The sequence below is a fragment of the Lithobates pipiens genome, unplaced genomic scaffold (assembly GCF_037356315.1).
Source record: "Lithobates pipiens isolate NorthernLeopardFrog02 unplaced genomic scaffold, aLitPip1_a1.2 Scaffold_25, whole genome shotgun sequence".
Taxonomy (NCBI): domain Eukaryota; kingdom Metazoa; phylum Chordata; class Amphibia; order Anura; family Ranidae; genus Lithobates; species Lithobates pipiens.
In genome coordinates, this window is record NW_027507787.1 from 33219143 (window position 1) to 33242317 (window position 23175).

General features: G+C 43.0%; 1 protein-coding gene across 2 annotated transcripts in view; it reads left to right on the forward strand.

Moving 5' to 3' along the window:
- TBC1D12 (TBC1 domain family member 12) overlaps positions 1–23175 on the forward strand; it is a 215808-nt gene that overhangs the window by 106928 nt on the left and 85705 nt on the right. Inside the window, exon 3 of one of the 2 annotated variants that reach the window (XM_077454226.1) lies at positions 5891–5947. The exons of the other annotated variant lie outside the window; for it this stretch is intronic. Coding sequence (XP_077310352.1) covers positions 5891–5947 — 57 coding nt within the window. The remainder of the gene's footprint in view (positions 1–5890; positions 5948–23175) is intronic. 2 annotated transcript variants of the gene reach the window in all.

Below are 23175 nucleotides of genomic sequence, written 5' to 3' on the forward strand. Positions count from 1 at the left end.
ACATCTGTTTTACAAATCTGATCGGTCACTTTCAAATAGACCTTGACTGCTCTCACGTCAAGAGAATGTAGTGACCTCTTCCACAGAACGAGGTTCTGGAAAAAATTAAGGCAGAACAATATCCTGGTTTCCTACCTTTGGTAGGAATTTAGGATGAGGCTGCAATACAACCTTATGCTTCTGAATAATCAAATATGGCTCTTTACAAGAGAGAGCAGCCAACTCTGATACTCTTCTTGCAGATGATATGGCAACCAAGAAAATTATTTTGCTCGTCAAGAGGACTAAGGGAATATCTCGTATTGGCTCAAAAGGCTGTCTTTGTAATGCCAACAGGATTAAATTTAAGTCCCAAGGGTCCAGGGGTGGCCTAACTGGAGGATTAATCCATGTTACCCCCTGAATAAAGTTACGAACCAGAGAGTGTGAAGCAAGTGGTCCTTGAAAAAACACAAATAAGGCCGACACCTGGTCTTTGATAGTACTCAAGGCGAGCTTAATTTCTTATCCCATCTGTAGGAATTCAAGGATCCTACCTATGACATATTTTCTGGGGTGCCAACCCCTGGATTCACACCAGGAGACATATGCCTTCCAGACTCTATAGTATATGACTCTGGAGGTCGGCTTCCTAGCATTAACCAAAGTAGAAACTACCAAAGCTAAAATTTTGGGTCTCAATAGACAAACCATTACATTTTTGTGTTTGTAAGGTAGCATGGAATACCGGACCTTTCGAGAGAAGGTCTGGCCACAGTAATAGGGTCCAAGGGTCCCCTACCACCATCTTTATGATCTCGGCAAACCAAAATCTCCTGGGCCACAAGAATCGCCTCCTTCCCTTCTTGCTTGAGCCTGTGAAGAAGCCGCAGAAGCAGCAGAACAGTAGGGAACGCCTAGATCAGTGAAAACTGATCCCATGGAAAAACCAAGGCATCTGTTGCGTATGCCAACGGGTCCCTTGTCCTTGACACAAAGTTGTCGATCTTGTTGTTGAACCTGGACACAAACAGATCCTCGCCCGGAACTCCCCATCTTTGATATATTGACAGAAAGATGTCGGGGTGAAGGGGCCGTTCTCTCAGGAACAATTGTTGGCATCTCAGGTAGTCTGCCTGCCAATTCTGTTCCTGGAATGAAAATGCTGATAGGTAAGAGATGTTGTTTTCTGCCCAAGATAGCATATGATTCACCTCTCTCTGGGCCTCACGACTTCTTGTGCCCCCTTGGTGATTAATATAGGCCACGGCTGTGGCATTGTCGAATTGGATCCTGACAGGACAATTCCATAGTCTGAGCGTCCAGGCCTCTAGGGCCAGGCATACTGCCCGAATCTCTAGAATATAATATAAGGTCCTCTCTGATTTGGACCATTTCCCTTGGACAGACGCTTCTTCCAGGTCTGCTCCCCAGCCCAGGAGGCTGGCATCTGTTGTTACCCACCTTCCAGGTGACTGGTAGAAAGGATTTACCTTTTTTTTGAAGATTCCTGGATATCAACCACCAATTGAGGCTCTGACGCACTTTGGGCGATAAACGAATTGGGAAGTCCAGAGCTTGGACCTTCTTCCAAGTTGACAGGATGCTGTTTTGCAGCAGTCTTGAATGAAACTGCACATAAGGAATGGCCTCGAAAGAAGCCACGACTTTCCCAATAACTTCATGCAAAGTCGAATAGAAGGATTCTTCTTTGACCAACTGAATCAGTTCCTTTATGGAACTGATCCTTTCCTGGGGCAAAAACACCTTCTGAACTGTATCTATGATCAGCCCCAAGTATTGCAATCTCCTTGATGTTTTTAAGGAGGATTCCTCTAGGTTGAGACTCCAACCTAGGTATTTTAGGTATTCTGCAGTGACCAAACTTTGGTTTAAGTGGTTACCGACTGATCTATTAAGAGTAGATCGTCTAAGTAGGCTAGTATCATTATACCTTGAGCCCTTAACCTGGCTAAAGGAGGAGCCAGGACCTTTGTAAACACTTGAGGTGCAGTAGCTAGACTGAAAGGCAGAGCTACAAACTCAAAATGAATATTTTCTACCTCGAAGCGTAGAAATTTCTGGTGAGTGGGGAAAATTGGCACATGTAGATAAGCATCCTTGATGTCAATTGATGCCAGAAATTCTCCCCCTTGTAGGGTGGAGACTACTGATCGGATTAACTCTATGCAAAAGAAACGGATAATCAAAAACTAGTTTAGATCTTTGAGACCTAGTCTCAAAGTTCTAAAGTCTACTGGGCAAGTCAGGTTTTTGTTTACAGAGGATATAGCAGTGTCAATTGCTGGAATTCCCCATTTCTTATAGAACTCTTTCTCCATAGGATAAAGTATTAAAAACTTTTTTGGAGGGAAAAACTGTTTATCTTGGTGCTCCCACTCAGAATACATAAGCTTTTTTTTAAGCCATGAATGGATAGGAAAAGCATGAACAGATTGGGGAGGCTTTAGTGAACCCAAACCAGAAGTGGGTTCATCGACTGACTGCATTATTGGCAGTAAAAATGTGGAGCGGACCAATTCGTTGAAAGATTGTACCAACAACCTTTCCTGCGAACCTGACCCTTCCATATTAGGTTCTTCGGAAGAGGAGACATCAGCCTCTTCCTTGTCCTTTCAAAGAAATTTGTCATCTCTCGCCCCTTGTTCCTCAGCATTAGGGTCCTGAGCAATGGACGGGGATCTGCTATGCTTAGTCCCATTCTGAGATGTGATTAAAGCATAAATTTTTTGTTCCAAACTTAAAATGGTTCAAGAAAAAAACCTCCTTAGTGATATACACAGGCTGCAACACTTGCCCCTCCTGATGGCTTACTCTGACCAGCCATATTACTCTCAGGGGAGGATGCCATCTTTTTTGAGATGGTTCTAGGCTGCCGTGTGAACATAGTCCTTCTAGTGCCCTTTTTTGAGTTTTTTCACCCCCCTTCTAACCATAGCCCAATGTATAAAGCAGAGGTGCTACCAGATGGAATGCATCCACTGCTTAAACAATAGTCCAGCTCTGCTGCTGCTATTAATGCTCTGCCTGATACATTTCACCTTTGCTCTTGTGTCCCTCCGCAACTTGCAACAGCAACAATGGTGCCTTGTAAAACACCCCTTCCCACGCTGGACATTGGAGGGTGCCATCGCGCGCTAAGCCCTGCCCCCTGTCATCTACGACCTTTGCTCTTTCTTTTAAAAAATAGTTTTTCTCACGCGAACGCAAGCTCCGATTCTATGGGATCAGCAGGGAGAGGGGCAGTAATGGTGAATGGGGGGCCTGGAAGTTGCCGAGCGGTGTGCTGTTCTCGCCCTTTTTTTTTTTTTTTTTATCGCTCCTTCCTCAAGAAGAGGGGAAGAAAAAACAGCACAGGGGGGCATATGGTGGGGAGGTAAACCCACCCCTCCCCCCCCCCCCAGACTTACCGGAGGTCTGCTGTCGGCCGGAGGAAGATAACTGCTGTTCCCTGGACACATCGTGAGCTCTCTGAGAAGCAAGAGACGGTAAGTGCTCTATACAGCCCCCAGTGGTGATACATAGGCATGATAACATTTACTAAATTAAAGGAGACATTCATTAGAAAAATATTTTTAAAAATTCTTAGAAAACTCCACTTACCTTTCCCGTTGCAGGGTTTTCTGTGGTAAACCAACAGACCCAATCTTCACCCTTCACGGTGGGTTCTTTTAAACCTTCAGGAGCTGGGGATCCTTGAGGAAACCCACAATCCTGGACATGTACTAGCACCACCGCCAGTAAAACATTATGGCCTTAATACCAAAAAGTACTGGATCCCGGGGTCCAGCTCTCTAAAAGAGAAGCGTTACAGGCAAGACCTTGTTTCTTCAGATACGAGGCTCGGGTACCATTCAATTCGGCCAAAAAGACACTTTGGATCCGGCTGCATGGCTAGCACCACTAAGGATTGCTCCAGTGGAGCACAGCACATCTTTACTCATGACCAACACCTTAGACACTGGCCAAAAAACTGAGGTACTCCCAGAAGTGGGAGGGATTAAATAGGGAGTGCACTTTTTGTCTTAGGGCGTGCCAGTGTCCATCACCTGAAGGTGGCCTATAACCCACATGGTAACTACTATGGCTCTGTGTCCCGTGAAGTACGATGAGAGAAACTTATTTGGTTCAGATGGTGTCAAGCGTTTGTGGAGGCAAACAGGTACACTGTTTGTGCCTTGCCTACAGTCAAGCATGGTGGTGGGGGTGTCATGGTCTGGGGCTGCATGAGTGCTGCCGGCACTGGGGAACTACAGTTCATTGAGGGAACCATGAATGCCAACATGTACTGTGACATACTGAAGCAGAGCATGATCCCCCTCCCTTTGGAGACTGGGCTGCAGGGCATAACGACCCCAAACACACCTCCAAGACGAACACTGCCTTGCTAAAGCAGCTGAGGGTAAAGGTGATGGACTGGCCAAGTAGCATCTGTGGGGCATCCTCAAATGGAAGGTGGAGGAGCGAAGGTCTTGTACATCCACCAACTCAGTGATGTCATCATGGAGGAGTGGGTGAGAACTCCATTGGCAACCTGTGAAACTCTGGTGAACTCCATGCCCAAGAGGGTTAAGGCAGTGTTGGAAAATAATGGTGGCCACACAAAATGTTGACATTTGGACATTTTCACTTAGGGGTGTACTCACTTTTGTTGCCAGGAGTTTAGACATTAAAGCGGAGGTCCACCCTAAAGTGGACCTTCCGCTCATTGGAATCCTCCCCCCCTCCGGCGTGCCACAATTGGCACCTTTCAGGGGGGAGGGGGGTGCAGGTACCTGTACAGTACAGGTATCTGCACCCACTTCCGGGATAGCTCTCTGCGGAAAGGGGCGTGAATCTACGCCCCTTTCCAAAAGTCCCCTGCTGCCTGCTGGGAAACACACAGATCCCAGAGGCAGCGGGTCCATCCTTATTGCGCAGCGCGACTCGCACATGCGCAGTAGGGAACGGGAAATGAAGCCGAAAGGCTCCACTTCCTGATTCCCATACCCAAGATGGCGGCGGCAGCACCCGAGAGACGATCGAGAGATCGGCTTCGGGTGCCGACATCGCGGGCGCGCTGGGCGGGTAAGTGTCCTTATTTTAAAAGTCAGCAGCTGCAGTATTTGTAGCTGCTGGCTTTAAAAAAAAAAAAAAACGCCGGAACTCCCAGCGGACTCCCGCTTTAATGGCTGTGTGTTGAGTTATTTTGAGGGGACAGCAAATTAATTTCTACAAGCTGTACACTCACTAGTTTTAGCAAAGTGTAATTTCTTCAGTGTTTTCACATGAGAAGATATAATAAAATATTTACTAAAATGTGAGAGGCGTACTCACTTTTGTGAGATACTGTATAATCAGTTTGAATACTGTACAGAAAGCCAGTGAAGTTAACAAACACAGCATTGTCCTGACAAAATAGTCATCTTGGCAGAAAATCGAACCACGTTATTTCTGCTTTCTTTAAACTATCAGTATTTGCTGATTTAGACGAATTGGTATTGGACACAACACCGATTACCGAATACAGTCCGGTACAGGAAGATTTTGCTGTTTTCACAGCACAGCGGCCAACGAGGACAAAGTTGTTGCCACCTCGGAGGTGGCACTTTTCTTGGTTTGTTTCCGAGTGGAATAACAATTGTTAATCCGCTCATAATATCATGCACCGGACTCGATTCGGTTGCCTCTTTTGTGCCACCTGTTGGTGATTCCTGTATTGAGAAGCAAAGAAACATGATCTGCGTGTTAAAACACTCCTGTGTGTTAAAACACTCCAGACAGCCAAAATGTGTACATTATTTAAAGTAAAATTTTTGTTAATATTATATTGAATACATTTTTATGTATTTTACAGTGCTTTTACTTGTATTCTTTGTCACTAAGGCTTCAATTCTGTTTTTCTCATCAGGATGACAGTTCTGGCAGTCTATCCTCCGTCTCAACACCAAATCTATTAAATGCGGGGGTATGGAATTTAATATAATTTCCTTGTCATTCTTTGCTCTATGCATGGGCTCTCTTTACAGTCAGTCTTTATTTTGCATGGAATGTTCACTCCAGCATGTTTAATTCCCTATTCATCAAAACCACTGGCATGATTAACACGTGCATCATGCTTCCATCTATCCTGCTTCATGTAGTCTTTAGAATGCTTAATGTGCATCTCTTATTTTGTTTTAAAATGCATAGTTTAGGAAATAAAATTGTATTTTTCCCAATTAATGGACCGCTAAACATAACATTTATATTGTGATAACCATTTGTGAAAAATCCATGTAAAAATAGTATTTTAAGGATTATTCCTTTTTTTTTATTTTTTTATTTTTATTTTTATCTCTTGTTTTGTTTTATATTTTTCTTCATGTATATGTGCAGGCCAAATTATTCAGATATGTGATAGATTTAGAAAAACATTCAATTGTTTAACCACTTTCTGCCCGCGCTGTAGTCGAAATACAGCGCAGGCTTACTTTCCCGGGAGGGTGTACATGTACGTCCTCTCGTGATCCTGGGCTGTGTGATTGCCGAGTCCTTTTGGACTCAGCTGATCAGGGTAAAGGGACAATCACAGCGGCCCTTTACCACATGATCAGCTGGCAGCCAATGCCAGCTGATCACAGGATGTAAACACAAGCCGGTTATCGGCTTTTCTTTACTCATGCTGACAGCCGATAATCAGCTTTTGTTAAAGGGACATCGGCACTAATCTTCGAGGGCACTTATTATCAGTGCCCTGATTATTAGTGCAGTCCCAACAGTGCCTACCAGTGTTGCCAATCTGTGCCTGATCATCAGTGTCAACTATCACTCATCAGTGCACATCAGTGAAGGAGAAAAATTACCTGTTTGCAAAATTTTATAACAAACTATGAAAAATGTTTTTATTTTTTTCAAAATTTCAAAAAAAAAAGTGTTCATTAAATACCACCAAAAGAATTTCATATGGGTACAGTGTTGCATGATTGCGCAATTGTCATTCAAAGGGCGACAGCTCTGAAAGCTGAAAATTGACTTGGGCAAGAAGGGGGTAAAAAGTGACCAGCAGGAAAATGATTAAGCAGTTAAAGCTGAACGAAACCCACCAATTTAATAGTTATGCTGAATGAACTTTCAAACCCTCTGGTGTCCTAGCTCAGGGGTCCTCTGGGCCGCGAACCAGTACCGGTTCGTAGCCTGTTGCGGAGCAGGCCGCCGTCAAAGTAGGAGGGGAGCCCTGTCACAGACCGCATTATAGCTCTATGCATCCTATGCATTAAGATAAAATACCTTCTATGTGTAGCAGCCCCCCACCCAGCATCCCCCAATTACCTATCTGAGCTCCTTCTCTCTCTAGGCACACTTGTCATCGCCATGCCCCCCCCCCCCGTTAACCCCTTCACTCCCTGTCACTGTGTCACCCAGTGCAGTGTTCATAGGATTCACAGAGTGTTTTTGTTCTGTCCTCCCTTCACGCAGATACGTCCAAATTCCTACGGCGACTGGTCTGGAGAAACCCCTCTGTGTCCATGAATACAACCTTGACATGAGAGGGGTGGACCTCAACGATCAGTTGTTGGCGCCGTACCTAATTGCCCACTCGTATAAAAAAAAAGTGTCTGTATATTTATTCCAATTGGCTCTAATTGCCCAGTTGTGCAATACAAAGCTTCAGGACAAGCTAAAATTCCAGGAAGAGATCGTCCCAGCCCTTCTGTTTCCAGACGGTGCTATGCTGCACCTTCCCAACACAAATGCAGTGAGACGGCTGCATGAGAGGCATTGTCCTCCCTGCTACTTCTGCCCAAAGAACACCCCAAAGAAGATGTCTGCAGAAAACACAGATTTAGGTGTGACACCCGCTTTTATTGTCCTGACCAATCTGGTCTCTGCATTGGTGACTGTTTCAAACGCTACCACACACTAGTGGAGTATTAGCGTAGGGTACAGCACTACACAGACCTAGGGCACACTAACACAGGGTCTCGAAAGATGAGATGGCCATCACATTTTGAGAGACCCTAATCTGGAACGTTCACAGTTTATATAAAAGTGCAAAAAATAAAAATAAATAGTTTTGGTTTTATTTTTGTTCTCTTTATTGTTCTCTCTTATGTTCGCTCTCTATTGTCCTCTCTATTGTTCGACATCTATTGTTCTCTCTCTCTCTCTCTCTATATTGTTCCTGTCTTTTAGAACTGTAATGTTTTATTTGTACTGTGTTTTATTGTATTTGCTTTGCAAGTATGGTATGTCTTACTGTTATACTGTAATGTTACTTTGTTTTATTGTTAACCATCATTTGCTTAGCAGGTACGCCATTCAGTTGCAGCATTGATCTATTTATCTTGATAGCAACAGCGTTTTCTCTCACGATACATAAATCAGCGACTCCAGCGCTGTAGGAAGAGATTTCGTCTCCACAGTTAAAAAAAAAAATGGTGCATGTATGCCCATCATTAGAAGTGGGTGGATGAAGGACGGTATTCTGATGGTGGACATACCCACCGATCAATCTTTTTTTCATGCAGCCCACAGGCTGCATGAAAAAAAGAACATTACAATATATGCCCTACAAGGACCAGCAACATACTGGACTTTGAGTGGTTATACCAGAATGATGCCTGCATGTTTAGGTATCATCTTGGTATCATTCTTTTCAGCCAGCGGTCGGCTTTCATGTAAAGGCAATCCCAGCGGCTAATTACCCTCTAGATTGCTTTTACAAGCAGTGGGAGGGAATGTCCCCCCCTCCTCCCACCGTCTTCCATGTTTTTCTCTGGCTCTCCTGTCCCAATAGGGAACCCGAGAATGCAGCCAGTGGTTCCCGCCAGCTGACCATAGAGCTGATCGGAGACTAGAACTGCATATGGTATGGTATTCATGTACTCTGCATAAGATCATCTTTTTTATTTCATAAAACATTTTTAGTGCATTCACATTAAAGTTTTTTTTTTTTAATTGCCTTAGAAAAATACTGTGCGAAAAAAATTGCAACACCCACCATTTTAATCTGTAGGGCCTTTGCTGTAAAACAAATATATAATGTTTGGGGGTTCAAAGTAATTTTCTAGCAGAAAAAAAAAAAAAAAATTTCATGTAAACAAAAAGTGTCACAATGGGCTTTGTCTTCAAGTGGTTAGAAAAGTGGATGAAGTGTGACATTTCATGGCCTCCGAAACTGTGATAGGCAGAGTAAGGATGAGCTCCGTCGTGTTTGCACAGCCCACGTGCAGAGTCCTACTGGAAGTTGGCACTGCGCTGCGCTAATCACAGGCAGTGAGACGTTGTCCCGATGCGCGGCTGCAGAGATCGGGAATTGTCTCACTCCCTGTGATTAGCGCAGTGCCAACTTCCTGGCGGGCTCTGCACGTGGGCTGTGCGAACACGCTGGAGCTCATCCTTAGCAGTGAGGAGTGAAATCAAAAATGTAAGCCCTTAGAAAGCCTGAAGGCGGGGATTGGTTTTCGAGGTCCTATATGTGGTTATACTGCCAAGAAGTCCCACACATATGGTATCCCCATACTCAGGAGAAGAGGTAGAATGAATTTTGGGGTGTAATTCCACATATAACCATAGCATGTTTGAACAATATATCATTTAGTGACAACTTTGTGTAAAAAAAAAAAAAAATAATAATAATAATTTCCCGAAACTTGTAAAATATAAAATATTCCATGGACTCAGCATGCCTCTCAGCAAATAGCTTGAAGTCTTTGCAAAATTGGGTCATGGGGGGGCTTTGCGCTTGACACTTCATGGCCTCCAAAACTGTGATGGCTAGTGAGGAAGTGAAATCACCGCTTTACGCCCCCTTAGAAAGCCTGAAGGCGGTGATTGTTCCTGTACGTGGCTAAGTTCCCACAAAGTCTCACATGTGGTATCCTCATACTCAGAAGAAGCAGCAGAATGTATTTTGAGGTGTAATTTCACATATGCCCATGGCATGTTTGAGCAATATATCATCTAGTGATAACTTTGTGCAAAAGAAAAAAAAAGTTTGTCATTTTCCCACAACTTGTGGCAAAATATAAAATATTCCATGGACTCAACATGCCTCTCAGCAAATGGGGTGTCTACTTTCCAAAATGGGGTCATGGGAGGCTTTTTGCTATCTTCACATTTTATGGCCTACGAAACTGTGATAGGCGTGGAGGAGAGAAATCAAAAATTTACGCCCTTAGAAATCCTGAAGGTGGGGATTGGTTTTCGGGTCCTGTACACGTCTAGGCTCCCAAAAAGTCTCACATGTGGTATCGCCGTACTCAGGAGAAGCAGCAGAATGTATTTTGGGGTGCAATTCCACATATAACCATGGAATGTGTGAGAAATATATCATTTAGTGACAACTTTGTGTTTTTTTTTTCATCTTTCAATCTCTTGTGACAAAAAAATAAAATATTCAATGGGCTCAACATGCCAATTTCCTTGGGGTGTCTACTTTCCAAAATGGGGTCATTTGTGGGGGGGGGGGGGGGGGGTTGTACTGCCCTGCCATTTTAGCACCTCAAGAAATGAAATGGGTAGTCCTAAACTAAAAGTTGTGTAAATTACAGAAAATGTACCCTAGTTTGTAGAAGGTATAACTTTTGCGCAAACCAATCAATATACACTTATTGACATATTTTCGATGGGACCCCCTCCCACTGGCTGCGGCGATCCGTTTCGCTTCAGGAGTGATCCGGGATGAGGAGATGGCCGTTGGTTTCTGGCCATCCCCTCACGATCGCTCCTGGCGAATGAGAAGCTTCCCCTGCCTGTGTATTGTAAACACAGGCATGAGGAAGTGATGTCACTCTCCTCGAGGTGGTCTTTTTGACCGGACGGCGAGGAGAGAAGACATCATAGTAAGTGCACCAACACTACACTGACACGTAGGTACACATAGGCACACTTTCACCCCCTGATCTCAACCCCCCCCACCCCCCCCAAGTCACAGTGTCACTGATTGCAGTGATCATTTATTTAATGATCACTGCATTTGGTGTCAGTTGTGACTGTAAAAAGTGTCAGGCCAGTTAGTGTTAGGTCCAGGGTAGCCCCCTACCCCCCAATAAAGGTTTAACCCCTTGATTGCCCCACCCCCCCCCCCCCCAGGTAACCCTTTCACCCCCTTTTGCCAGTGTCACTAAACAATTGTTTTTCTGATCACTGCATTAGTGTCACTGGTGCCGCTAGGTAGCCAGTTATTTTTTAGGTTCATTGCCAGGTTTTTATAGTGTTAGGTACCCCCATATACTACCTAATAAAGGTTTAAAACCCCCTGATTGCCCCTAGAGTTAACCTTTTCACCAGTGATCACCGTATAAGTGTCACTGGTGACACTGATTAGCCAGTTATTTAGGTTCCCCGTCAGGTTTTTATATAGCGTCAGGGACCCCCATATACTACCTAATAAAGGTTTTAACCCCCTGATTGCCCCTAGTTAACCCTTTCACCAGTAATCACCGTATAAGTGTTACGGGTGACGCTGGTTAGTTAGTTTGGTTTTTATAGCATCAGGGCACCCACCATTTATTACCCAATAAAGGTTTAACCCCCTGATCACCCGGCGGGTGATATCAATTAGGTTTTAGGGTCAGATAGGGTCTGCATCGCCCCAGGCAGCGCTAGGTTAGTGCCAGTACCACTAACACCCACGCGCAAAGCATACACCTCCCCTAGTGGTATAGTATCTGAACAGATCAATATCTGATCTGATCAGATCTATACTAGCGTCCCCAGCAGTTCAGGGTTCCAAAAAACGCATTGTTAGCGGGATCAGCCCAGATACCTGCTAGCACCTGCGTTTTGCCCCTCCTTCCAGCCCCCCCAAGTGCAGTATCAATCGATCACTGTCGCTTACAAAACACTAAACACAGAACTGCAGTGTTCGCAGAGTCGGGCCTGATCCCTGCGATCGCTTACCGTTTTTTTGGGTAGCGTTTTATATTTAAATCCTGAAGGCGGTGCTTGGGTTTCGGGGTGCCGTACGCGGCTAGACTCCCAAAAAGTCCCACACATGTGGTATCCCCGTACTCAGGAGAAGCAGCAGAATATATTTTGGGGTGCAATTCCACATATAACTATGGCATGTGTGAGCAATATATCATTTAGTGACAACTTTTTGTAAACTTTTTTTATATATTTGTATTTTTTTGTCATTATTATTCAATCACTTGGGACAAAAAAAAAATATTCAATGGGCTCAACATGCCTCTCAGCAATTTCCTTGGGGTGTCTACTTTCTAAAAAGAAATGAGATAGGCAGTCATAAATTAAAAGCTGTGTAAATTCCAGAAAATGTACTCTAGTTTGTAGACGCTATAGCTTTTGCGCAAAACAATAAATATATACGCTTATTGACTAAAGACATGTGGCTGAATACGTTTTGGCCTAAATGTATGACTAAAATTGAGTTTATTCAATTTTTCCTATAACAAAAATTAGAAAATATCTAGTTTTTTTTTTTTTTTCAAAATTTTCAGTCTTTTTCCATTTATATCGTAAAAAATAAAAATCGCAGAGGCAATCATATACCATCAAAAGAAAGCTCTATTTGTGGGAAGAAAAGGACGCAAATTTCGCTTGGGTATAACATTGCATGACCGTGCAATTACCAGTTAAAGCAGTGCAGTGCGAAATTGTAAAAAGACCTCTGGTCCTTAGGCTGACAATTGGTCCGGGGCTGAAGTGGATATGCTGTAGAAGTAATCAAGCAGTAAACTGATTTCTAAAAGAAAGCTGACAATTCATCGTAGTAGGTAAACAAATCTTTACGCTGATGGCAGCAAAAGAGTTAAAGTTGCAGTTGGCAATCACATGATCCGGTGTTTAGTAGTTCCAAAATGGAACTGAAGTTTTCTTCTCAAAATGTCAACAGCAAAGCTGCTTGAAACTTGTCAAAAGCTTTGCAAAATGCTTGCTGCACACACTGCTCTGGCATATTGTCCTAGAACACTGAATTAGGCTGGGTTCACACATGCGGCCACGACTCACAGCAGGGGGTTTGGTGCGTCTCTTTTCACCAATTCTGGTGCGACTCTTTGCCTGTATTAGCACCTGAATCGGCTGCAAAGACGTACAGGACCCTTTCTAGATGCAGACCGCGGCCGTCCCGGAGGTGTGTGAACCCGGGCACATTCTCCTGTCATGCAAACTGGATGCGGTTAAACCCTCATCCAATTCGTGAAAGTGTGAATCCATAGAAATAGATTTTCATGTCAAAATGAAAACCGATCTCTGCAAAGGAATTTCAATTAAAAAGAAAATGCACAAAGTATATGCCTCCTATAATAGGATGCACCTGAATCAGCACTGGTGCAACCAATTAATTTCAAGTCACTAATGCCTCGTACACACGTTCCGATTATCGGACCACAAAAGTCGCTTTCGGACAGATCGTGCGATAATCTGATCGTTAGTACGCAGCTTTCGACAGCCGATCGCGACAGTCCGTCCAACCAAATCCGAAGGGACAAACAGGAAAACTTTGGTCGGATGACAGCCCGTCGTACGACAATCGTATAGCCAGTACAGTATGCGTCCGATAAATGTCATTCGACAAACACCACGCATGATCGGAAACACGAAAATAAACCAGAAGGACACACAGGTCACACGTATTTGACATCATTTAAAATACGTAGCTACGCACGACGGAAGATTGTTCCAGAATCGTACGACAAAAATCTTACACACATTTTGCACTGTTGTATTCGATCTTAGTTGTATGCAACAAAATGTGAACGATCGGTCGTACGATAATCGGAACGTGTGTACGAGGCATTAGGCTACTTTCACACTGGGGTGATGGCGGTAAAGCGGCGCTATATTTAGTGCAATTTATGTGAGCAAATGTCACATGGATCCATATTAGAAAACATAAATTGGGAAATGTAAATTGTAGATTGTCATATATTTTTTAAAACCCCCTTTCACAGGGTATGTAATATGCACATATGAATCATTAGCTGAATTATAGCAGCCGTTGCAAGTCTGAACTGAGTCATTGTCAGTACCGCTTCAGAAAAGCATAGACACAGCTGGGGCTTGACTCATTAATCTAGGCCCAGAGAGTACTATCCATAAATTCAGTTGTGGTACATGGGGGGATTCAGCAGAATGACCTCATCCCAGCTTGCAGATATGAAAGGGAGGGACCACTTGACCTTGTGAACTTTTGGCTGCTTCTCTGATGGCATCATTTGGATAAATTGTGGACATCATATTTGCGTTGCCAGGAGCAGGAATAAATTGGAACTGTGAATTATGCAAGATTAACCAGACTGCTCAAGGACAAAACTCATCTGAAGCAACATCTGAATGCTTTCTACATGAACAGCATAACATGCAGGGTGAATTTTAATTCACAATGACACACTTAATCTGACCAGTTAGTGATTCGCTAGTCGCTGTTAAATATAACTGCAAAAAAATATATATATACTTTCCTCCTGTTTCTGGATAATGAAACTGGAGAGAATTTAGATTCTAACTAAGCATACAGGGCAGCCACAGTGCAGGTCTCTGTAAGCTGTGTAGCAGAACAGCATATTTGCCATGGTTAACACCTTCCCTCCCCACTTGTCACTGGTTGTTAGGGGTGCTGTTGGCTTCACAGTCGACAGCCTCCTAGCAAACCGATGGTGCTGGGCATAGCTTGGTAGGGAAGCAGAGATGCTAGATCCCCATTATGTCCGCTCTTTCCTTGTGATTGGCAGTGGTTGGATTCTGTCATCCATAACAGGCTATTTGTGGTCTACGAATCCACTCCCTGACTGCTGTCAGTCACAAGGGGAGTAGACCTGATGAGTAACTAGGGCCTGTGGATACCCAGCAGGCTCTGCCTACCCATAAAAAACTTGGTTCTGTGCTGCCTGTGTGATAGCTCTAACAGCTGGTGGAACCTTAGCTGCATTGAAGACCTAGTAACCATATAGACCAGTGATGGTGAACCTTGGCACTCCAGATGTTTTGGAACTACATTTCCAATGATGCTCAACTACACTGCAGAGTGCATGAGCATCATGGGAAATGTAGTTCCAAAACATCAGTGGTGCCAAGGTTCGCCATCACCGATATAGACACTCTGTACAATTTGAGTAACTATTCAGACCAAGAAATTTGGAGAAAAGTCTAACTGCAGGAGTGCTCCAGGGCAGTATTTCAAATCATTTACTCAAGCTATGGGAAGTCTCACTAAAGCGAGAGGGGAAAAAATCCCTTCTAATCTCCTGTTTCCTTGACAACTGTTAAATTTTAGATTTCCCATTAATCCCTTACACATTGGTCACCAGGTAATAACAGAGAGGGTGAGTTTTCCTCCTCACAGACAGCATTAAATCCCAGACAGGGGTTCTAACTTTTACCTTTGCTACTCTACCTATCTAAAATCTAACATTTTTTGGCTAGAAGGATATCATTTTGAATGGAAAAATTCTTTGGAAAAAGCATGCAAATTTCTCAGAACATTCAAATGTAGTTGGAAATAATTTATTTTCTTCTAACATTTGGTTTTGGAACAAATAGACTAATACCAAACAAACTACATGCACTGTTAGTTGTCCATTCAAGAGAAATTTTCCACCCTGTTCTTTCAAATTTTTATTTTTGTCACTGTGGTCAAAAACAAATGTTGATTTGACCCACTAATGATTAGAAAAAGAACACTTTTTTTATTTATTTTTTAAAGAACGTTTTTTTCCTAAGAATTCACGTTTTTAAATTCTACCCATCTGTGGCAAGCTTAAATTTGTTTTAAAGTCTGACTTTTTTTTTTATCTTACTGCATTCTTTGCATTAGGATAAAAAACCTTTGTGCAGCAGCCCCCTAATACCTACCTGAGCGGCCCCTCGATCCAGCGATGTTGTACGAAAGATTCGGCTGTCCCGGACTCCCCTCCTCTTTGGCTGAGACAGCAGCGGGGCGCCATTTGCTCCCACTGCTGTCAATCAAATTTTTCTTATTCAGTTTACTAGAGTCCTCCTTTAGGTGTCCGCATCACTGCCTGTTTGATGTGCTTACCTCCTATAGGTGGAGGCAACGCTTTCAGAGGCTGGATCCTCTGTCATAGGCTCCAGAGACAGGAGAAGTCATGGGGGTGGTGGGGGGGGGGGGGGGGGGAGGGACCATTGCTCAAGAAGAAAACGTGCAAGGAAAAACACAGTCTACAGGCGGGTTATCAGATTGACTCATTGGGGAAACTTTGATCCATTTCATGATGGCTTAAAGTGGTTGTATAGTTAAATTTTGTACTTTAACCTACAGGTAAGCCTATAATAAGGCTTACCTGTAGATAAAAAGAATATCTCCTAAACCTGTATGGTTTTGGAGATATTCTCTTCGCAATGAGCCACTGACTTCAGCGGTGCATGCGCACAGGGGATTATCCAGCGCATGCACTGGAGTAACGACATCACGGCTCCGGGCCACTCACAGCGCCGGAGCCACGATATCCGGAAGACACGCCGAGGGAACATGTCAGCTCCCTCAGTGTGGATCGGGTGAGATGTTGGGGCCTCGTTGTAAGGTATTTCATAATGAGCTAGTATGTGGTGCATACTAGCTCATTATGCCTTTTCCCTTGCAGGTGTAAAAAAAAAAAAAAAAAAAAAAAAAAAAAAGTCAGCGGGTTAACTCCCGCTTTTAAAGCAGACCTTCAGTAATTTTTTCACCTTTCGATCTATTAAATCTTCTGCTGTTGTTTTAACTTTGGATAGTAAAACGTTTTTTCTGCCAGTAAATACCTTATACAGCCCACTTCCTGTTTCTTGTTTGGTCATCAGCCTTATGGAGCACAAATTTCTCACTCTTGTGAGAGTTTTCTAGGCAGGGAGGGGGGATGAGTCATGAGGGCGAATGAGAGCTGCAGAGCTGGAGGCATGCATCTTTGTTCAGCTTGCCATAGTTTAAATGGATGCAGCCACACTTAGTGGAGGGAGATTGCTGCAGCATATTTAGCGACTACAGAATCACAGTATATGTAAAATAATATGCAAAGTGGTTGGAGGGAAGCTTCAGAATGGCAAAGATGTTTTTATGACAAATTATATGAGCAATACATTTGTGTATACCCTGCGGTTCCTCTCTGTCTTTATGTGTATATGTGTATACCCTGCGGTTTCTCTTTAAGCAGGGTATACACATCGAAGATCAGTTAGGGTCACCAGGAACCAACCAAATTTAGATTTATGCGTATCTTTCTCTGTTCAACAGAATCAGATATTAGAGCAACTTCTGTCGAAATGGTCCTGCTGGAAAACCCAGCATTGCATCAATGCATGCAGTTAGTGAGAAGCAGTGCTGATCAGTGTATTCTGACAAGGGGAAGACCCCGCTGTAAGAATATAATGGCATAGCAGGGAAGATTCCCTCATCCGCATCACTTGTGTGGATGTGGAACTATGAGTGTTTTTTTTTTTTTTTTTTTTTTCAACCTGCTGGTTGAACGACAAAAGACTGTGTACACCCAGCTTTAAGCCGGGTACATACTACAGTTTTTTTTGTTTTTTCTGTGCAATCCAGCGGGTTGCATGAAAAAAAAATGGCCAGAACACTCTAATCAGTGTGCTCTGCCATTGGCTGAGAGCGCTGATCGGGGAGTTGGTCGGGATGCTGGTTTTCCAGCATGCATATCTGACAGAAGTTTGACCAGCCTCTGTCAGACAGACCGGATATAAACAAAGGCTTCAACAAACTCCAAATGACTCAACAGTCTTAATCCTGTCAAATCTTTTTATTTCACTGCAAGCTTACTAGACGGGAAAACACACTTTGTAGCCTTGAATAGGCCAACCCCTGGCGTTATGAGTAGAGCTCTCAGGAAATTGACTTGGTAATGCTGACACTTGCCCTATTGATTCATGGGAAGTGTGAATTTTAATGAGTCCACTTTAATTGGAGGATGCCTGGTGCTTCCATTTTACAATTGGAATCCGTTATAAAGACAATGTATAATGTGCTATAAATATTAGTAAACGTTTAACAGTAAACGTTGGCAGTATTCCCAGAAAACTGTAACTACTTAATTATGGAAGCAATAATGTATGTGCTAAATAAATTTTTTTGTAATACAAAGAACTATTTTTGAACATACTGGGCAGGAAACCTTGCATATTTATAATTACAGTGGCTCCTTGATCCAAAGAAATTCAGACTGCTTACCACTTGGTAAATGACATAAAAAGAAAGTGTATTAAAGTGTTAATCCAAAGAAATCTAGATACAAAACAGATCATGTTCCCTATAAAGCATGTTATTCAGCACAGTGTTTGTGCTGTGTAATTTGTCCCCCTGTATCACCTATAATACCTGGCTGATCCTGCCTGGCTATTCCTATCCCCCTGTACTTAGATCACGATATATCAGGGCTGTGGAGCCCTAACATAATTGTCAGTGTACGTGCCTCCATCATACGCAGCCCTGCTCTCCTGTGTCACCTCTGTCCTAATCCCCCCTCCCCTCCCTGTCTGCTCGTACCAGTGCCCGCCCCCCCTACATCCTGCTGCTGTCATATCTGAAGCTAAATTCTCCCATCCTCTCTGTACTATAAAAATAAGTGTCCCTGTGTAATGTAAACAATCTGCCGATCTGTACCTATATGATCACGGCTCCCATCGTTCAGCTGTCGGCTCTTTCGCTCCCCCTCCTCCCCAGCTGATGACAGCAGGAGGGCTCGGCACCGCCCACTAGAATTGTCAGCTGAGAGAGAAGAGAGCTAGCAAGTCAGCTGTGCTGCCGGCTTATATAGATACAATCCGGCGGTGCCTGTGTATTTTTTATAATATACAGGCACAGGGATTATTTTTATTATGGTACGGAGGGGATGGGAAGATTAAAAGAAGTGGGTTAACAACCACTTTAATAGTCCTTGAGAACAGTCCATATAAAAACGCTGTGGCATGAAGTTCAAATTATGACAGCATCAGCAGTCTCTCTCAAGCAGGAGGGGTGAGGTTCCCACCAGCAAATTATATAAACAAAGAGGAGAAAAAAGCACTACTAACTAAAAGTGTAGTATTAAAATATTTTTATGAAATGAAAAACAATTATGCACTCACATGTACAAGGTAATGAAAAGCATATCAATATGTTTCCAGTAGGTGGTGACCTTCCAGGTAGTCAGTGGTGATCAAGCTCTTCTGAGTGGATGTGATATATTGTAAGGTGCTTCCTGGTTCCAAGCACCTTTAAATCACAATCACCGTCAGGGGCTTGCTCACCATTGACCACCTTGAAGTCTTCAAAAGACTCACCATGACTCTTAAAAATATTTTGGGGTGTTTACTTTTCAAAATGTGGTCATTTTGTGGATGTTTCCACTGTCCTGATGCTCCAGTGCCTTGAAAAATATGATAGGTAGTCAGGAAATTAGATAGTTTATCCCCCCTAGAATGCTCTAAGGTGATCCTTGGATTTTGGCCCCCCGTGTGTGGCTAGGCTGTGAAAGTCCCACATGTGGTATTGCCGTACATGAGGGGAGTAGCAGAGTGTGGTTTTGGGGTCTAATCCTAAGTATGCGTATGCTAGGTGTTAGAAATTGACAACTTTGGGGTAAAAACATTTTAACCCATTTCGATAAAGGGTACTTATGCCCCCTTCATGCCCAGACCAGCTTTCAGTGCTCCCACACTTTGAGTGACAATTACTCATGCTACACTGTACACAATCAAAATTTTTATCATTTTTTTCCTCCACACAAATAGAGCTTTCTTTTGGTGGTATTTAATCACTAGTGGGTTTTTAATTTTTTGTGCTATAAATAAAAAACGTATATTATTTGGTCTTTGTTAAAGTAATAGAGACTACGAAGCTATGGTGCCTGTCATTGAAAATTGATCACACCTGATGTACTGGTGGCCTATCTAATTTCTTGAGACACTAACAAGCCAGGGAAGTACAAATACCCCGCAAATTACCCCTTTTTGGAAAGTAGACATTCCAAGGTATTTAATAAGTTGCATGGTGAGTTTTTTACAAAATTGTCATATTAACCACTTGCCGACCACCGATATACTTCGGTAGAAAGGCTCGTACAGGCAAACGTTGCCCTTTAAGAGGCAGCCAGCACACGCGGCAAGCTCCGTGAGTCAGGTCGTGGGTCCCGCGGACTTGATCGCCGCGGGGATACCCGCAATCGCCTTACGGAGAGGAAGAACGAGGAGATGCTAATGTAAACAAGCATCTCCCCGTTCTGCCTAGTGACAGTGTCACTGATCTCTGCTCCCTGTGATCTGCAGCAGAGATCAGTGATGTCACACGTAGCCACGCCCCCCACAGTTAGAAATACTCCCAAGGGCACACTTAACCCCTACACTGCCCCCTAGTGGTTAACCCCTTCACTGCCAGTGTCATTTACACAGGAATCGGTGCATTTGCATTGCATTTATTGCTGTATAAATGACCATACATTTTTACCAAAAATATGTAGAAGAATACGTATAGGCCTAAACTGAGGAAAAAAATGTTTTATATATTTTTGGGGGATATTTATTATAGCGAAATTTTTAAAAAAGTGTTTTTTTTTCAAAATTGTTACAGTTTTTTTTGTTTATAGTGCAAAAAATAACCTCAGGGGTGATAAAATACCACCAAAAGAGAGCTCTATTTGTGGGGAAAAAAAGGGCATAAATTTTGTTTGGGAGCCATGTTGCACAACTGCACAGTTTGCCAGTTAAAGCGACGCAGTGACAAATCGCAAAAAGTACTCTGGTCAATTCTTCTGGGGCTAAGTGGTTAACAGGTTATTTCTCTCACACAGCATATGCATACTTGCAACTGCACTCCAAAACACATTCTGCTACTCCTCCTGAGTATGGCAATACCACATGTGTGAGACTTTCACAGCCTAGCCACATACAGAGGCCCAGCATGCACCATTGGGTGTTCTAGGGACATAAATAACACATCTAATGTCATGACGACCTATCACACTTTTGAAGGCCCTGGAGCACACGGACAAAGGAAATGACCCCATTTTGGAAAGCAAACACCCCAATGTATATTCTATAAGGCATAATGAGCTTTCTTTTTGTATTTATTTTACACAAAGTTGTCCATTTATACAATATTTGTAAGACACAACATGTGCATAGCAAAAATTGCACCCAAAATACATTCTGCTACTCCTAATTATGGCGATACCACATGTGTGAGACTTTTACACAACCTAGCCAAATACAGAAGCCCAACATCCAAGTAGCACCTCCCAGGCATTTGTACTCCCTAGGAGTAAAAATTATACATATAATTCCGTGCCAACCTATCATTTTTGAAGGCCCTTCATATTTCTAACACATAGCATGTACATACCAACAATTACACTCCAAAATAAATTCTACTGAGAAAAGGGTAAAAAAAAAAAAAAAAGTATTGTGGTTTTAGTGGTGTCCACAGAGGAGAGCATTGGTCCAGGCAGCAGCAGGCAGGGATGTGCTTAGTTACAACAATAGTAATTAACTAGACAGCAGCCAGGAATATGGTCTATGGTCAGTACAGCGATATTGTCAGCATAGCCGAAGCATTTGTATGTAGGAATTGTCCAGGCAGAGACCGCCAGCACAGCCATAATATTGGTCCTGGTACACTGTTAATGGCAGACACTCATTATTGTATCGCTCTCCAGCCCTTCATAAACATACTGTCTCTTGCTACAGCTAATTATTTCCATAGTGCAGACAGAGGTGTGGTCAGTTCATGCAGCAGGCAGAGGCATGATGGCAGTAAGTCAGCAGGCTGAGGGCCACAGTCAGGTAAGACCTGGGCACAGGGGTAGAGGCTCCCCCCCCATCTCTTTGAAGCCTCTGGACTCCACCCCCTAATCTGGAAATTACGAAACATGGAGAAAACCAAAAAATTAGTTTTCTCCATCCAGAAAAACAATTCTGGAGCCCCTCGCATATGTGAGACCCCTGTGTACAGTAGCAGGACAAAAGATCAGTCCAAACAGTAGGCAAAGGCATAGTCAATAAAACAGGCCAGGGTCAGTTCATGTGGAAGGCAGTGGCATGGTTATTTGAGGAAGCATTGAAAATGGTCAGCACAGATGGTCAAAATGGGTAAATGGTTAAACGTTAGCTAATATTTTGGGAATGTGTAATAGTCGGAACCATTCTCCAACACATAGTGAGTTGGGAGGGACACTGGGGATAATGGTAGCTGGTATCACTTTGAAATCTTCTTTTGCTGCATACACGACATCTTTTTTGGCATCTTTGGCCTGTTTTAGATGGTGGAATGCTGTCGGTGAAGTGGCAGTCATGAAGTCAGCTAACCACATCAGATACATGAGGGACTTGGCAACTTCAATGAATTTTAGGAAGGGGATTTGGTGTATATGATATATGCATTATAAATGGCCAAAGGAATGAGATAAGTTGCTACTTTCTTGTACCAGAAACGGGACCTCCTTATTCCCCCACCCCTCCCATGTAAAGATTATATTCTTGGATGCATGTTGGCTTTTCAATGGAACCTGATCTTCTCTGAACCTCAACTGTAGTGCCATCATGGATGGTTGATATCATGTACACATTCCTGCTATCCTTCCACCTCCAATGCCAGCACTTCATTGCTTCTCAAAGTTGCTTTCCCCCCCCCCCTTCACAGTTTTTTATTTACTATAGATTGTGGGAAGTTCTTCCTGTTCTTTCTGGAGGTTCCGAAAACCAGGGTTTTTGCAAGGTATAGGTGTTTGAAAAGGGGCAGGCTGGTAAAGTAGTTATCCAGTTTAGGGCTGCAACTAACGATTATTTTCATAATCGATTAGTTGACTGATTGTTTCAATTAATCGGATAATAACCTTAAAGTGTGGTGCATAATTTAGTTATGTAAAGTGTAAAATAAAAGGCACATTTATTCTTAAATATCTATATGCAGTGGTAAATATAAATAACCAACTATATGGTTCGGGAGCAAAATCTCGAATCCACTCTGAGAATAACAGACAGGAGAGATATACTTTATATACTATTAGAGATTGAATCTGGTAAACATCATCAGACTCAAAGATCACATTTTTTATTTAAAGAAAAAAAAAATAGACTGTTTTGGTGATTTGAAGACAGAAGTGTAACACGTTATGTATGACAGACTCCCTTGTCATAGACAGGTGGTTTGATAAAAGCTATCTGTGCCTGCTGTCCATAAAAAATAAAAATAAAAGTCTTCCTTCAAAAAAAAGGAATGTAATTTTCTCCCTCCAAAGAGATTCTCAGTTCTCTATCCCACGGAGGAGA